Source organism: Rhineura floridana, chromosome 3 (genome assembly GCF_030035675.1).
Source record: "Rhineura floridana isolate rRhiFlo1 chromosome 3, rRhiFlo1.hap2, whole genome shotgun sequence".
In the NCBI taxonomy this organism is placed as follows: Eukaryota; Metazoa; Chordata; class Lepidosauria; order Squamata; family Rhineuridae; genus Rhineura; species Rhineura floridana.
Genome location: NC_084482.1, coordinates 53409253 through 53427926, shown reverse-complemented (window position 1 = coordinate 53427926; position 18674 = coordinate 53409253). Strand labels below are relative to the sequence as shown.

Sequence of the window (18674 nt, the reverse complement as noted above, 5' to 3'; positions counted from 1 at the left end):
AGCTTTGCAAGCTGCTGGCTCTGCAAACACCTAGCTCTAACTGAAAGCTTATATGTGTGGGCTGTAGTGCTCAGTGCAGCAATCCCTACCTCCCAAGAGGAGTTGGCTGGCTAAGGGCCATCACCTTGTTGTGCAGCATCTGGCTTCTACTGGGTAGAAGAGACTACTTCTCTGAATCAGAGGGTGGCAGTAAGGCTGTGTCCTCTGATTAGGAGGGTGATGAAATTTATTTATTTATTATTTATTTATTTGTTGAATTTCTATACCGCCCGACTAGCATAGCTCTCTGGGCGGTGTACAACAGAAAAATATAAATAAATACAATAAAATCCTATAATTCAGTGCGAGGAACATGTAAGTAGAGATCCACAGATCTAAAATCAATTAAAACATACTTAAAAGACTAAAATGCCTGAGAAAAGAGGAAGGTTTGAACTTGGCGCCGAAAAGATAACAACGCCGGCGCCAAGCGCACCTCATCGGGAAGACTATTCCACAGTTCGGGGGCCACCACTGAGAAGGCCCTAGTTCTTGTTACCATCCTCCGAGCTTCTAGCCATTTTTTCCCAAAGAATGGAGTAGGAACCTCATCTTCTTCCAAGTCCATTACATGGTGCATGGTCTCTGAGTGATGACAAAAAGGTCAACAATGCTCCATTTGAGTTCTTTAAGAACTCATAGATGAATGCTACCTGGGTTTGGTGACGTGTTACTTCTATAAATTTAATAAGATTGTTCTAACACTTTTTTGTCATCTCTGTTTGACGAAGCTTTTTAGGTATATTCCACGAAAAAAGAAATGGGAGAGATAGCTCTGTGTTCTCCATAAGTTGGCAGTATTTTCATTCACACAGTACAATGGATACATTACATTTTGCTTCTTACAGATTTGGAATGGATGACATAATTACTGCATTTTAAAGAATCTCACAGATAAAGGCTGTATTGAAATCGCTGCTATGATCCTCTAGGCTTATCTGTTATGTTACGTGCACACATTTTTTTATCCACATAAACCAGTTTCCTTATATTGCAAAAGTAATTAAAGTCTTTCATAATTTAGCAAGCTACAGCAGGACACTTGGAACTCATATGTGACTATCTGTGTAAGACTTCATCAAATGATATGCAGCAAAGTTCAAATGGTAATGCGATACAAGATACCAGCTACATCTGCTGGTATTGTTTCAAGGCTTCTTGGACTTGCACCTATAGAGGTGAGAATCTCTCTTTATGATGTTACACATTTTTGAGTCTATCTGCACCTCTGTCTATGTTCTCCTGGACCACTTCAGCAGGTCATGTGGAAGAGGTTCTGTAAGGAAGCGCAGAGGGAGTGAAAAATAATAGAATTGATTATAGTTCCCTGTGACTAACCACATCAGTACTTTCTTGTGATTACTAGCCAATACAACAGTTCCATCCCTGTTGCACAGTAGGTTCAGGCAAAAAATGTAAAAGTTTCTCCATACAATGTTATTTGTTATTATTTATTAATGTATCCCCCACCTTTCTACAGAAGTACACAAGGTAGCTTGCACAAAATTGACAACTACAAAATAACATAAAAGTACAACCTAAAACCAACAGCAGTTTAAAACAAACAAGTACCAATTTAAAAGCAGATCACACAATAGAAGCTTGGGAGCCGTGGGGCTGCACTCACCTCCCTGGGTCAACCTTTCTTTTGCCAGACTTAAACCAGGTTCTCTCTTAAGCAATATTGACCATGAAATTTGCTACAAACTATGAAGATGTCCATGAGCTTAGATGACTTTTTAAAAAGATTGGTTAGAGATCTGTCAATGTCTGTTACAAGAATAGTTTAAATGGAGTTTTTCTGTTCAGAGAGATACCATGCCTCTGACGGCCAGATGCTGGGGACAGAGATGAAGATGGCCATTGCCTTCATGCCTTGTGAGTTCCAGAGGCATATGGTTAGCTGGTATTGGAAACAAAATGCAGGACTAGTTGGGCTTTGATCTGAAACGTCTAGGCGGTTATGTGTTAATGTTAATGTTGAAGCCCTATGAGGAAAGACTGAAAGAACTGGACATGATTAGCCTTGAGAAGAGAAGATTGAAGGAAGATACGATAGCACTGTTCAAGTACTTGAAAGGTTGTCATACAGAGGAGGGCCAGAATCTCTTCTCAATCATTCTAGAGAGCAAGACATGGAATAATGGGCTCATGTTACAGGCAACCAGATTTCGGCTGAACATCAGGAAAAATTTCCTAACTGTTAGAGCAGTATGACAGTGGAGCTAATTACCTAGGGAGGTGGTAGGCTCTCCAACACTGGACGCATTCAAGAGTTAGCTGGACAGAAACCTGTCAGGTATGAGTAGGGGGGTTAGGCTCACTGAGGCCCCTTCCAACTCTGCTTTTCTATGATCCTTTTGCATCCCCTGCCACAAACTGGCAAGCACCTTCCTTGGACTTCGTGCCCCTAAGTCGAAAGTTTGTCTAGCAACACACTGAAGCCAAAGCACAATTGCACAACAGTCCGGGAGTCACTTCCTTTAAAGTACTGACATTAACTTTTGTTAAGCTAGGAAGGACTGAGAAAGAAGTAATGATTGCTATGGATAGGAGGCGTGGAATGTTTTAGGAAAATAGTCATAGCAGTGGAAGAAATATGGTTAGAGTCCCATGTGGTTTCCTAATCTGACCCTGATTTGCCTTTGTTATGGCTTGGTTGCTTGTGCTGACTTGTGAGGAAGAAGGGAGAGTAGTGTGAGTGCAGCTGAGCCATTTGTGGATTGCATTCATAGAAGATGCTTACTTAAAATTAGTTGTTTCTGTTTCACTGTACTTTAATTAATTTAAGTTTCTCTGCTCCAGTCTTTTTAGTTTATGGTAAGGTTTTATTTGTATTTAATGTATTGTGATTTGGCTGTATGTTTAACAATTTATGCACAGCTTTGGGAACTGTCACTGAAAGGCAATATATAAGTACCATTGCTTGGCATATTTGGCTTTTTTATTATTATTGGGTAAAAATAGCTTGGTTTTCTTCTGTTTCATGGTTGGAGAAAATTACAGATTGCTATTCATAACGGTAGTAAGATCTTGTAACATTGGCTCCCTGAAAATTATTTCTTGTAAATCCCACATCAACCTCTGGGATACACCCTCCCTTCCCTTCTCTTTGGAGCAAATGTTGCCCCTACTTTCCTTTGGATTACCCATGGTTTAGAGCAGGGGTAGTCAATGTGATGTCTTCCACATGGTTTGGACTATTGACCATGCTGACAATGGCTGACGGGAGTTGAAGTCCAAAGAACCTGAGGGCATCATGTTGGCTTACTTGTTTTAGATTTATTTGCGAACCAACCATAGCCATAGTCTCTTCTGTCCACCCCCCACCCCAGCCAGAATTTGAATCTAAAGTTTGAAGTGGTTTTGCACATGAACTGTGGTTAACACCAACAAGGAAAGGGGAGATAGGCTGAGTACACACCATACATTTAAAGTCCACCCCCAAAGAATCCTAAGAATTGTAGTTTTACAGGGTGCTTGGAATTACAGCTCTTTTAAGGGGTAAACTACAATTTCCAGGGTTCTTCGGGGGGTGCTTTTAATTACGGCTTGTATGCTGTCGTAGTTGCTCAGGAGAACGGAACATGTATCCCTGAGACTGGCTCTCAATTTGCAAACCATGTTTTGTAGCAGTGATGATGGAAAAAAATCCATTTCTAAAAATGTATTTTGCATAAAATTAGTTAATAAACATAATGGATACAACAACAAATTGGCTAGTTTTGATATAATTTTTTCAGGTTACTGTCCCTAGGAAGTATGCATGCATGTGTAATACAGATGCATAGTTCTTGAAGCATGCTAAAATAAATGTTAACAGTCTCCAAAGCCTTAGTTTTCTTTTTTTAAAAAAAAACCTGTACAACATAAGGAAATGTGCCTTAAAATACTTATAAGTATTCCAATACAAGTAATTTCCAAATAAAACTTTGTATTTCGTTGAATTTTACATTTACTAGCACAATCCTATACTTACCTGCTAGGAAGTAAACCCCACTGAGTTCAGTGGGTCTCACTCCAGGTACGTGTGTATAGCAAGGGTGGGGAACCTTTTTTTCTGTGAAGAGCTACATGCTGGCAGTACTAAAGGTTAATGTGGCAGCTCTTTGCTATCTCTTGCTGCCACGCATTCCCCTCCTTGCCACCTTCATGAAATTAGACTGAGGGCCACATGAAATTTAGCTGAGGGTCACACATTGCCCACCCTGTTGCATAGACTTGCAGCCTAAGCCACGTTAAGGCTACAGTTCTGTACACTTGTGCTTATTTGATTAGGAAATACAGTACATACTTCTACATTTTATTTGCTAAATATAAGCCAAACATGCTAAATCAGGTCATTGTCAATTTATTTAGGGTACTGGAAAGCTTTCAGAAATGTTACCTGATTTGCTGGGAACCAAATATTATGATTAATTGCATGTTAAGCTAAACAACAGTTTGGGGCCTTAGGCTTGTGCGCTTCCCCCTCCTGTCTCCTCATCTGCCACATGGGCAAGGAGACATTCAGAAGCATTTTGTTTCCATTTTCAATTAACTGCAAACAGACAAACTGTGTGTATTGTTTACCATAGTATATTGAAACAAGCCAAATGCAAATTGCAATTAATTATCTTGGCTTGTGATAAACCAAACTTTTTGGACTAGGGGACATATTTTTAATTTTGAGAGAACGCTGTGGGCACCAGTCACAAAAGGGAGGTTGTAGGGGATGTGACATAACACAACATGGTTGTTACTGGGATTTCCATGGCATAATGCAAAATTAGAGTACAGTAATGGCTGCTTTTCTTCCCCACCCCTGGACAACCTCATGTTGTTGGTCCTAATTAAGGAGATACAACTGTTAAAGGCACAAGAACCTATTTTACCCAGTTCCAATCCTAAACCAAATCCTAGGTTGCCATCCTGTACCCACTTACCTGGTAGTAAGCCCCATTAAACACAAAGAGACTTAATTCTGAAATAGATATGCATACTATCGTATTGTCAATTAACTATGTGTTGTACAGTGAGTTCTTAATGTGTGCATGGACATCAGCTCCTGCACAGCAGGAGACATGCCTAAGCCTCTTTGCAAAATTTTCATATTTTGAATTTGCCATTTGGGGAGGAGATTCTTTAACATCTACCCACGCTTACTGTGTAGTAGTATTTGCAGAAAATAACTTCCAGGAAGTACCTGATCTCAGTCAAAACCAACAACAGGAAAGATCCATCCTGGTTGCTAGGGAAAAAAGGAAGAGCAAACTATGGAGATTCCAAGGACTACTAGAAAAAGAAAGAAGCAGGAAAAGTGTGCTAAAGGGGAGGAGAAAACAGAAGCTCTTTAGGACCCCAGGGATTCCTATTGCCTGGTGTCCAAATAACTCACTTATCAGTCACAGCTCTAACTTCACACATTGGCTAAGAACACTGACAAGTGACAGTCTGGCTCATTTCACAGAAATAGCTTAGAAGGATACTTGCACATTTTGCTCCATAACTTACTTTCTAGGAGGGCTAAAACCTATAAAAAGTAAGCTCAGAGTTTGGGCCCTTTGCCTAAAGTTGCCAATGAGGCCATTATGTAGTGCTGGGTTGGCATTCCCCCCAATAAACAGTAATTTACACTAATATGTTCCTGATTCAGTCATAACAACAGAGATTTGCTGAAAATGGGAATGGATGGAGGAGGGGAGCACAGAAGTCCAAGGGTTGTGCACAAACTATGGTTTAAACATGTGCTTAAACTGCACTGGCATGAGAAGAGAGATTCTTCTTACTTTTCCATCCTACAATTCCTAAATTAATAGTTTTTGAATTGATCTTTTAAAAATATTCTTATTAAACTTAATAGCAGGTAGGAGTGCTAAATCCTAACCAAAACGTGGGATGGATTCTTGGAACTGTGTTTGAAGTTACACCTGATGCCCAGTAACATGGAAGGTACATATGAGCAGAAAGGCGGACGTCTTTTTCCTTTCTTTTGTCAGTATTTCTCTTTCTCTTACAACTTAAGTTGACTCTTTTTGAATATATAGATTATTGTATTTTATTTTAATCTTTTTATCATACCAGAATGTGCCTACTTGGTTATACTTGAAGGAGGGAGGGGTAAATAATACTGAATTGTTTGGAGAACTGTGCTGTAAAACCAAAATGTAAAAATCTCAAACTATAGTGGTAGGTTGGTCTTCTGTTCAACAGTTTGTAACTCTTTCCCTTCTGCATAATAGGCTTTAAAAGTATTCCGAAGGCTTTGTGATGATACCAAGAACTGGTTTCAGACAGTCCTGCCAAAACCTTTGCTAAAAGATCATTCAGATTGGGTTATATTTACATTTTCAACAGAACTTACGGTTTGTATATTGCAGCTGCTACTGCTTTTAAGATACTGTCTAAACCTTTGTCTATAAACAGTGTTTTCTTTTAGCTTCATTGTTTTTAGCAGCTGTCCTTGCTTCCTTCATGTAAACATGTACCTGTTGTTGCTTCTGAGATGATGACCAATTTTGGCACATCTGTAGAATGATGCAGGGCTTACCTCTCCAAAGATTGCTCCAGAGAAGTCTCCCTAGAGTCACTGTTGCCCAGATCATCAAAGCCAGGCAGAGAGAGAGGGAGAAGCATCACTCCCAGTTTGTGTAAATTTTGAAGTGAGTGTGGTGGCTCCTCTACATCGACAAGAGGGACTATCGGGCTTCACTTCAGTCCAGCACTAGAACCCAGCAATTGTGTTGGATTATAAGAGACAGAGAGAGCCTTCATAATGATCAAGAACCCATGCTGCTGCCACAAACACCATGGGGAGAGGGTACGGTAGCTGCCAGCCCCACACCTCATGTGTACACACACGCTTGCCAACTTAGCTGAGAGCAGCCCATTATGGCACCATTGCTGCAAGGTAAGCCTGTTTGCAAGTCAGCAAGCATCATGGAGAGGTTTAGACCTCCATTTCATATATTACTGTAATGTGGCACTACCAGGAAAGCTAGTCAGAGGGTGAGGCTGGCAGCTGCAGGAATGCCATTGCCAGGACCCCAGGTGGTGGTGGGTGCTGTGGGTAAGGCCTGATAAGTTGTCAGCACTGGTGGACCCTGCTGGGTGGGCCCCAGGAAATGCTCCTCTCTTAGGGCTGATGCCATGTCTCCTAACATGACATAGGAAGATTTGTTGAAGCAACTGCAGATCCTTTACTGGCTAGCTGTGCTATTTTTTCCCCTTGCACACTGGCACTCTTTTCCTGTGCTAGTGTAGGCTCTTTTGAACTCTGTGGAAACTCATTCTAATAATTGCTTTGGACATAATAAGTAAAGTTATTGCCTTCCATGATTACAGAGAGAGGCTTGGAAACATGGGCAGAGACTAGAGAGCCTCTGGTATATTTTCACTAGCATTTCAGTTTGTTTCTCATTGTTTTGTATGCTTCTACTGCTCTTCATATGTTTCCTTCCCATATATGGTTCTTCACCTTGATGACATAATGGCCTCAGTGTGGGAGCTTGAAAGCAAAAGGTGATTTGGGGGCTATTTGTTTTTTGTTCTTGCTTTTTATCTTGTAGCCTTGTTTAATGATAGCTATATATCTAATTCCCACATGGAGGTGCTAGTTCATTCAATTGGTGCCTCTATGCAATCCCAGGCAGGCCATGAGTCTGCCAGTGGCCCTGCATGCTCCCAGAAATAGTGATGTAGGGACTGTAGGTTGCAAAAAAAATGATCTCATAGTAATTGATTAGGTAAAATCTTTTTAAGCAAAGGAGAACTGCACTGATAGCAGGAAACAAATCAGCAGGCAAAGTCAATGAGATGCAGCTGTAATTTTATTTATTTAAAATCTTTCTATCCCGACCTTCTACCCTATAATAGGGCACTCAGGGCGGCTTACAAAAATAAAATCAAACATGTACATAATAAAATTGTAAATGGTAAAATCACAAAAACATTAAAATACATAAAATACAATTAAAATACATAAAATACAATACACACACACACACACACACATATATAAAATCAGTGTCAGGCTCTACCTTAAGTCCCTCCCAAAGTCTCTCCGGAACAAGATTGTTTTCAGAAGTCTCCAGAAAACCAACAGGGAGGGAGCAGAGCGAACTTCTTGGGGTAGAGTATTCCAAAGCTTGTGGGCCACAGCTGAAAAAGCTCTCTCCTGTACTTCCTGTGTGTTTGCCAGGGTAAATGGTAACATATATAAACTTAATAGTCATCTTATACAGCCACGAGAGGGGCTGTATACTATAGCCAGCGTGGATTTTTCACATTCTTCAATGTTAAATTGAAAATACCCCCCATGCCATTCTGATGCTTCCCATAAGCTCATTTCAAAACAAAACCTTACAAACCTTGTAGTCCTGAACTCAGAAACACTTGCTTAACAACCCTGTCACTTTTCATGACTATACACAAAACAGAGAGAATAGAGAGTTCAACGTCTAAACGGAGAGAAATAAACCAAGAGTCCTTTTGGACTTTTTTCTGTCAGAGTTCTCATAATCTGTTGAAATTCATTAAAAATCAGCTATGTTCACAGAGTACCTGTAATCCTACTGTTGACCTTGCCCATACTCTGACCTTCATCTTCTGCAGTTTAAAAGTTAAAAAAATGCCTGGCTGATTTTTAATTAATTTAAGAAATTTTGGCTGGCACCCAATGATAATTCAGGGCATGCTCAGTAACAACCAACTCTCAGTGTTCTAAAAGCCAGACTCACAGCTGTGCTTGGCTTGCCTAATCAGGGGGCCACACCCACACCAGACTTTGATTTCACTTGAGACATTCATGGCTTCCCTCTGAGAATCTTGGGAAGTATAGTTTCTGAAGGGTGCTGAGAGGAGACTCCTGTTCCACTGAGAGAGCTTCAGTGGTTTAACTGGTTTAACAGTCAGCCACTCTGATTGAAGGTCTGTGAGGGGAACAGGGCGTCTCCTAGCAACTCTCAGCACCCTTCACTAACTACACTTCCCAGGATTCTTTGAGAGAAGCCATGACTGCCCAAAGTGAAGTTAAGGCCTGGTGTGGATGTGGCCAGAGACAGCTTCGGTGTAAATTTGTGTGGGAGGCTACATGTGCCTGCTGTAGAATGAAAAGGTGGGGGAAATGCTGAACAGCAATTATACTGCTCACAATGTTTTCCTTTTGGAAAGGAAAGGGGCTTCCCCTCTACCCAGTGCTCACCCACCCAATCTCCTCCCCTCCCCATCCTCCATCACTCCCTGCCCCTCCCCTGGGTCAGTGTTGGACTATGACCTGAAAGACCAGGATTTGAATCCCTACACAGCCATGAAGCTGACTGAGTGACCTTGGGCCAGTCACTGCCTCTCAGCCTCAGAGGAAGGCAATGGTAAAACCACCTCTGAATACCATTTACCATGAAAACCCTATTCAAAGGGTCACCATAAGTCCGGTCGACTTGAAGGCAGTCCATTTCCATTTTCAAACACGATTGCACAGAAATAAATCCCATTAAACTCAAAAAGTATGCAAATGATCAAACCCACCCTTTCTTCTCCTCCCTCTTATCCCTTCCCTCTTGCCCCTTCCCTCCCCCTTCCTTTGCTCCTCCCTCTCCATCCCCATCCCTTCCCTTCCTCCTCCCCGGTAAGTTTTACCTATCTTAAGTATGATTGCATGGAAGTAAATATCATGCATGCAAATGTTCAAACCTGCCCTCCCTCCTCCTTTTTTTGCTCCCCTCCAGTACGCTCCTTCCTCCTCCTCCTGGTCATTTTTTCCTATTCTAAGCATGATTACATAGGAGTAAATCCCATTGAACTCAATAAGCATGCAAATGATCAGATCCGCTTTCGTCCTCCTCCTCTCCTCTCCCTTCGTCCTCCATTCCCCTCTTCCTTCTTCCTCCTCCCCTGCCCACTCCAGTCCTCCCTCCCTCTCCCCCGGTCAGTTTTACCTATCCTAAGCATGATTGCACAGGAGTAAATTACACTGAACTCAATAAACATGCAAATGATCAAACCTGTCCTCCTCCCCTCCCCCTCCTGCCTGCTCCCATCCCAGTCCTCCCCTCTGTTTCCTCTCCTCCTCCCCATCTCCTGTGGTCAGTTTCACCTATCCTAAGCATGATTGCAGGGGAGTAAATCCCACTGAACTCAGTAAGCATGCAAATGATCAATCCATTCTCAGCAAACTTGCACAGGATCCCATTTCTTACCTCCCAGATTAAAAAACAGTTAAATTCACTAATAGGCAAAAAACCTTGTGGTTTTAGAACATACCTATAGCCAACAGATATTTCTATCAAACTATAAAAAGCAGGGAAATTGGGCAGCTATAGTGAATGCACCAGGGGAGCAGGAGACCTGACCTCCCCTCTGAGATACTGGACTGCCCTACAAATTTGTCAAAATGCAAACACAATTTGGGTTGGTCTTTCACAGTCCAATCCACTTGCTGTGTAGCTTGGAAGAATTTGGTAATGTGCCTCTGAGCATATGGTGAGTGGTGGCAAAACCTGCAATCAGCCCAAATAATAGAAAGAAGACATGTGCTATGCTGAGCTTGTTTTAGCAGGGAGGAAGCAACTATATTAAAGATAGAGTTCAGATGTCCACTTTAAGTATGTCTGATTTCATTTGCAATTTTAGTGAAGTTTCCTATAGTAAATCATTTTCTTTTGTTTCTATTTCTGTGAATGTGTAAAGTACAGCAACACTTGTCAAAATTTACACTAAAAAACTCCAAACATAATTGTGGAATAATGGCACTGACTATTCTACAGAATAATCTCTAGTGGACCTCAGGAGTGTCTCAATTTGCACAAGATAAAACAGTGGGAGGTGAAATATATTCTAGCAAAATTCTAGGTGTGCTCTTTGTTTTTAATTGACCATGGCCACCTTGCCTTAAATGAAGTGGTTTAAACATAGCAGGCTGAAAACATGCATCCTCTTTTTTCCAACAAATAGAGTCATTGCTGAAGTAGCAACATATTGTAATCAGTCTGATTTTACATCAAACTGCAGTTTCAGATTCAACTGTTAATGCACCCAAAATAGAAATAGAACATAACCTCCAATTTGAAACTCAAAAGGCTATCTTCACCATCACATGACATTGACCAATAAAAAGGCTTTGAAAGTAATAAAAATAAATTTGACACAGATTTCTAGGATGAGTAATGAGGGAAATAAATTTTTCTACAGGTAGCCTGCTATCAAGTGGGTTATTGTGCCACCTAGCGTCCGGAGGCAAGAATGTTCTGAAGTCAGGACCGGGGGCATCAGGCCCCTCCCACTCTCCAGTTTCATTCTTGCCTTCGTCCGAGGCTGTTGGATATTATTAGCGTAGCATAGAGTTTCTCGCTAAGTTACTGTGTCTGTGTTTTGTGTGTATTGTGTGTGAGGCTTGATTGGTGTTTTTTCCTCTCGTTTCCTTCCATCTTCTCCGTTGGATAGAGTGTGTGGGACTGATTGCGTTCCCCTTCCTTTGCATTGTTTTCCCTGACTGGAAGTTTTTTTGGGTTCTTTTGGCCTATTGGTATTCCTCTCCCCACCTTTTTACCTTTGCTGAGGGTTGTGGCGGCTGCCCTTCCCTTGGCTGTGAGCCCACGGCTGTGGCTCCCCCTTCCAATTAGAATGGGGATTTTCAGACGGCGGAGGCTTGTACGTTCGCACAAAGAGTCTCAGCTGTGGCTCCCACTGTGACGATCGTAACACCGCCTTGCTTGTTCTTGCTGCCTGCTTCTGCTGCGGTTTGGATATTTAGCGGCCAGGAACCTACGGCTGTGGTTTCCTCCTGTTTCAAATAGGCTGTGGCGACCTTGTTTTGAGCTGTTGGGCTGTTCCCTCCCATTCAGGCTTGCTACTGCCACCGTTTTTATAATCCTCTGCGGCTTTTCCTAGCTTTATAGCGGCCGTACCAAGTAAGTGGAGGACGTTTTTTGCTCCAGAAGGCAGCAGTTTCTCCTTGCTCGCCTCTGTAAGGTCGCACGTACTTCTCCCTGGCCGCCATTGCCTTTCTCCCTGACCAACCGTCATTTTGCTGTTTAGTTTTCCCCGCTCTTTTTAGTGGGGCCATTTTGTTTGTGTTTCCCCCTGCTCTTTCTGTCTAGCTCTGCTGGTTCCTCATAGCATAAGAGTTATTAAGACCTGAGTCTCTCACCTTAATTTTTATTTGAAAGCACAGATAATCCTGCACAAGACCATTCTACATAGCAACTGTACTGCACTTCACCTCCTGCAGTTTATTTGTGTACTAAGACATTTGGAACTGTACATTCTCCCCCATCCATGGGCATGTACTGAGGCTGTTTGGAACTGTGCATTATATTATATTATATTAAGGCTATTTGGGACTGTACATTCTCCCCCATCCGTGGGCGTGTACTAAAATTCCTCTCCACACGGTACATTCTCCCCCATCCATGGGCGTGTACTGACACCATATGATGGCGGATCAACAACCTGTAGCAGCTCAAGTGACAAAGGCAAAACAATCATGTAAAGCCTCTTCGCATCATAAGTCGGCTAAGCACAAGCAACCCACAATACATGCTCAGGCGGTTGCCTAAACTAAGCATCTGTCTAGCCATAGCGCTGCCAAGTGAGCATGTTACGTGTCTGTTACAGCTTAAGAACAAAAGAACATAAGAAGAGCCTGCTGGATCAGGCCAGTGGCCCATCTAGTCCAGCATCCTGTTCTCACAGTGGCCAACCAGGTGCCTGGGGGAAGCCCACAAGCAGGACCCGAGTGCAAGAACACTCTCCCCTCCTGAGGCTTCCGGCAACTGGTTTTCAGAAGCATGCTGCCTCTGACTAGGGTGGCAGAGCACAGCCATCACAGCTAGTAGCCATTGATAGCCCTGTCCTCCATGAATTTGTCTAATCTTCTTTTAAAGCCATCCAAGCTGGTGGCCATTACTGCATCTTGTAGGAGCAAATTCCATAGTTTAACTATGCGCTGAGTAAAGAAGTACTTCCTTTTGTCTGTCCTGAATCTTCCAACATTCAGCTTCTTTGAATGTCCACGAGTTCTAGTATTATGAGAGAGGGAGAAGAACTGTTCTCTATCCACTTTCTCAATGCCATGCATAATTTTATACACTTCTATCATGTCTCCTCTGACCCGCCTTTTCTCTAAACTAAAAAGCCCCAAATGCTGCAACCTTTCCTCGTAAGGGAGTCGCTCCATCCCCTTGATCATTCTGGTTGCCCTCTTCTGAACCTTTTCCAACTCTATAATATCCTTTTTGAGATGAGGCGACCAGAACTGTACACGGTATTCCAAATGTGGCCGCACCATAGATTTATACAACGGCATTATGATATCGGCTGTTTTATTTTCAATACCTTTCCTAATTATCGCTAGCATGGAATTTGCCTTTTTCACAGCTGCCGCACACTGGGTCGACATTTTCATCGTGCTGTCCACTACAACCCCGAGGTCTCTCTCCTGGTCGGACACCGCCAGTTCAGACCCCATGAGCGTATATGTGAAATTAAGATTTTTTGCTCCAATATGCATAATTTTACACTTGTTTATATTGAATTGCATTTGCCATTTTTCTGCCCATTCACTCAGTTTGGAGAGGTCTTTTTGGAGCTCTTCGCAATCCCTTTTTGTTTTAACAACCCTGAACAATTTAGCTTCTGAAGATGTAGGCCAGGAGAACTTAACAGCACTTTTTCATTCTCCTGCCAGGTTGTCTGGGGACGACTTTGAAGGGTTCCCTGCCCAGCCATCTGTGAGCTGTCCGCCTCCACCCATATTGCCCCCCAGGGTTCATTCATCTCTCCAGCCCGATGAGCCCTCTGTAACTGTGCCTCAACAAGTGCAACCTTTATTACACCAAGAGCAGCCAGGCCAGTCAGGTCATCCTCCCTCACTGGGATTGCAGGTGTCCCCTGAATTTATCTCACAGTTACAGGATATGCTTTTTCTTTTCTCAAGCACAGTCACGGCCACAGGTCGATGTCCTTCCTCAGTGGACTGTGTAAAGACAATCTGGCGCTATAGAACAGGGTGGATGCACTGATGCAAATCCACCATTCTCACCAAATCCATTTGAAGTTGCCAGGGGCAGGATTGGCAATGAGTTTAACGGCTTGGAGGATCCCTCGTATTCTCTTCAAGCCGAAGGGGATGAGTGGAGTGATCAGTCAGAAGAGGAGGAGGATGCGTCTTATCACCTGTTTGATGCAGCCGATTATCATCCACTTGCTCATAGAGTTTTGGACACCTTAGGCCTCTGACCTCTACAACCTGCACCTGCCACTCCCCCTGTTAAAGGGGCCAGAGTCTTGATATCTCCCAAATCCACAGAAAACTACCTCCTTGTGCCAGATCCTATCGACAAACTGGCCAAGGAAGAATGGTCTCGCCCACTGCAAACTCACCGGTTTATAGCCCTTGCTGACAGGTTCTACACTTTAGCCCCGGAGTTTTCAAATCGGCTAGCTGTCCCTGGTGTAGATGAGCCGATTTCTAGTTTAGTTTCTCAATCCCTCCTGCTGAGGGAAGGGGACTCACTGCTGAAGGATGCCTCTGAGCGGCGGCTAGACTTTGCCTTGCACAAAAACCACGAGGCTACCGCTGTTGCTATGCAGGCCTCCGCCTCCATTTTCTCAAGAGTGTCAATGATGTGGCTGGATGATCTTTTAGATGCCCCCAATACAGATCCGGTTTCTTTAAGAAGGGCCCTGGTGGAACTCTGCAAGACGGCAGCATTTGTAGCTGGCACCACCTTGGATGCAACCCAGATGGGAGCAAGAGCCATGGCTGCTCAGGTAGTGGCTCGGCGAACTCTCTGGCTCTGACACTGGGATGCGGATTCCACTGCCAGGGTCAACTTGTCAAGGGCACCTTTCATTGGCTCATTACTTTTCGGGGAGGAAGCGCTAAAAGCGGTATTAGTGGACCCCAAGGTCGCTCGGAAGCCGGTCTTGGTTACTGCCAGGAATGATCGCAGACCATTCAAACGTTTCACCCCATACAGCGCGTTCCAGCCCTTTCATGGCATGAGGCCAGGGAGACGAGGCTGTGATTTTCGAGCAACTGACTTCCATTCCTCTAGGGGATTTTGGCACGGACAACGTTACCCAGGCAGAGGTCAGTACCAAGGACGTCGAGGTGCCTCAACATCTTCATATCGTGGAGGGGCTCACCAGTGCAGACAGTACTGACGCGATCCCGGTCGGGGGCAGATTACTTCTGTTTGCAAACCACTGGCTGCGTCTGATTCAGGTTGCTTGGATCAGAGATCTTTTTTGTCATGGCTATGCACTAGAGTGTTGGGCAACCCCTCCGGACAGATTTCATCCCTCTCCTTTCCCCAGGGCTCCATGCAGACACTGCATCATGCAGGAAGCAATAGATCACCTCTTGGACATAGCTGCAATAGAGCCAGTCCCCACAGCAGAAAGGTTCGAGGTGGTTTACTCTCTCCTTTTTGCAGTTCCCAAACGAGATCTGTCATGGAGGGCGGTGTTGGACCTCAAGTTCATCAACCGTTTCGTAAAGTATCGCAGATTCAAAATGGAATTCCTCCACTGCATTATAGAAAGCTTTCACAAAGGAGACTTCCTGGTTTCTGTCGACCTAAAGGAAGCGTACCTCCACATGCCTATTTGCATAGCTCACAGAAAGTTTATCCGATTTGCCTTCGGCCCCCAGCATTTTCAATATCGAGCAATGCCTTTCAGTCTCTCATCCGCCCCAAAGGTCTTCCCAGGGTGTTACTCACCTTAGTGGCTCATCTCCACCTGCACGGGGTGCATATCTACCCCTACTTAGACTATCTGTTGATACGGGCGAGTTCCAGGGAGCAGGCTCATCTCCATCTGAACCTCACACTCCATGTCCTAGTCAACCTCAACAAAAGTCATCTCCAGCCAACCCGGCAACTACAACATTTAGGGGCAATGCTAGACACCTCACAGGCGACAGTCTTTTTGTCCCCAGACTGCATTGTAGCCATCAGAGACATGGCATTTCGTTTGATGCATCATTCAACCGCGGATGTGATGCTTCTAGCAAGGGCTCTGGGAATGTTGGTGTCCACCATCAACATTGTACCGTGGGCTCGATTTCACACTTGCCGACTTCAGTGGGCCTTATTACCATTCCAGCAGGACATTGCCAGATCCAACCACCGAACAATCCACTTGGATCCTGCACTGCGTTTTTCCTTCCGCTGGTGGGCGATAGTCCAAAATCTCAACAAACGCACTCCATTCAGAGAACCACACAGGACTGTCATAACCACAGACGCCAGCTTCTCTGGCTGGGCCCCCCACTACAACTCCCGGTTTGTTCAGGGGATTTGGTCCAACGTCGAGCAGAATCAGAACATCAATTGGCTGGAACTGAGAGCTGTACACTTAGCTCTTCTTCATTTTCAGCCTCTATTCCCCTTGGACCATGTCCTCATCCGAACTGACAATACATGCACGAAATCACATTTAAACAGACAAGGGGGAACCAGTTCTCGTTCCCTTCAGAATCTAGCCTACCAAATATTCGAGTGGGCAGAAAAACATCTGAAATCTTTGAAAGCAGAACATCTCAAAGGAGTCTTGAATATGAGAGCCGACTGGCTCAGCAGACAACAGGTCTTTCCAGGAGAATGGAAACTTCATCTGACGATATTCCATTTTCTCCAACATCGATTCGGCGTTCTCTTAGTGGACCTGTTTGCCTCCCATCTCAATTTCCAGTTGCCCAGGTACTTTGCATGGTACCTGGATGCAACAGCGGAAGCAGTGGATGCACTATTGATACCATTGTTGGACGGCCTGCTGTACGCATTTCCTCCAATACGACTTCTGGCCAGAACTCTAAGGAAAGTTTGATATGAAAGGGCCAGGCTGGTTCTAATTGCCCCGTATTGGCCTTGTCGACCGTGGTTTTCAGACCTCGCCATGTCAGTGATGGACCCTTGGACACTCCCAGTCAGGCCAGATATCTTATCGCAGGGTCCAATATGGCATCAGGACCCCAACTGGTTCAACCTAACAATTTGGCTTTTGAATGGGGACAATTGATACGTGCAGGCCTATCTAAGGAGGCCATCGACATTATACTGGTTGCTAGACGACCGTCAACCGCTCATATATATCAGAATACTTGGGTGTCATTCTCCAATTGGTGTGAATCCCAGAAATTCCATCCTTCTCAAGCCACAATACAACAGGTATTGCAATTCCTTCATAAAGGCCTAAGGATGGGGCTTAAACCCAATACCTTGCGTCGACACACCTCCACTTTATCATCCATTCTATCAGTTTCATCCACTGGTAGTCCTATGGCCTCTTACCCTTTTATTAAATGTTTTCTGAGGGGAGCTGCTCTGCTATCACCGACTGTATCCCATCGTTTTCCTTCGTGGAGTCTATCAAAGGTTCTGCAAGCTCTACAACATCCTCCGTTTGAGCCCCTTAGGACAGTGCCCTTACGTCTGTTGTCTTTCAAAGTCCTTTTCCTGGTAGCGATCACCTCCGCAAGAAGAGTCTCGGAGTCGGGTGCACTGTCTTCTGCTGCCATCTTTGTGTTTTTCATAAGGACTCAGTTGTACTGCGAACAGATCCTTCCTTTTGCCCCAAGGTCAATTCATCCTTTCATTGCAACCAGGACATTGTTCTTCCTTCCTTTTGCCCGAATCCTAACCATCCCCTGGAGAAGGGTTGGCATTTGTTAGATGTCCGAAGGGCTCTCAAGACCTACTTGTCTCGCACCCAGGATATAAGACTGAGTCCTTGTTTGTATCCTTTCATCCAGGGTCTATGGGGAAGAAAGTATCTAATTCCACATTGTCTTGCTGGTTCCGCACATGTATTGCCCTGGCTTATGAGTCTCTTAAGCTTCTGGTACCTTCTAAAATAACAGCACATTCACTAGATCAGCAGCCACTACAGCTGCTTTTGCAGCAAATGCACCTCTTACAGACATTTGCAGATCAGCTGTTTGGTCTACCCCAGATTCGTTTATAAGACATTACAAAATAGACTGTTATGCCTCTGCCGTTGCCTCTCTTGGTAGGCGGGTGTTGCAACAGGTTCTCAATGATGATTAGGATGTGGGTGGTCCCTCCCTGTTAAGGGCTGCTTTGGTACATCCCACTTGATGGCAGGCCACCTGTGGAAAATAGACCATTGGTCACACCTGAAGGGTGATTTTCACAGGTAGACTGCCATCACGACCCTCCCTTTTGGAGGACATTTAGGTATTTACATCTGTTTCAATTTATTACTATTCACACTGTAATGTTTATGTTCTGTGTAGTTAAGTCAAGACCTTTCTAAATCTGTTACATTATGAATTTACTATTGTGTTATTATGGTATGGCAGTGTCTATATTTTCCTTGCTGGCAGGCCCATTGGCCTATTTTATACATTTGTATAAAAATTCGTCACGAATGAAACTGGAGAATGGGAGGGGCCTGATGCCCCTGGTCTTGACTTCAGAACACTCTTGCCCTCGGACGCTAGGTGGCGCAATAACCCACTTGATGACAGTCTACCTGTGAAAATCCCCCTTCAGGTGAGACCACTGGTCCATTTTCTAGTTTAGATTCTCTGTAGAAACATTAGTAACACAGGAAAGAAGCAAAGTAAGAAGAACAACAAACATACAAAAATATAATTCTCTGTCTTTGGAGATGGCAGGTGTTGCCAC

At 43.9% G+C, this 18674-nt stretch overlaps 1 protein-coding gene across 6 annotated transcripts in view; it reads left to right on the top strand.

Moving 5' to 3' along the window:
• Nucleotides 1-18674, top strand: part of RNF213 (ring finger protein 213) — a 231935-nt gene that overhangs the window by 32057 nt on the left and 181204 nt on the right. For all 6 annotated transcript variants that reach the window (XR_009761276.1, XM_061615791.1, XM_061615789.1 and 3 more), the window contains exons 13-14: nt 1064-1217; nt 6261-6383. Coding sequence is in view for 5 of the 6 variants with exons in the window: in XM_061615791.1 (XP_061471775.1) it covers nt 1064-1217; nt 6261-6383 (277 nt within the window). In the remaining variant the exon portion in view is untranslated. The remainder of the gene's footprint in view (nt 1-1063; nt 1218-6260; nt 6384-18674) is intronic.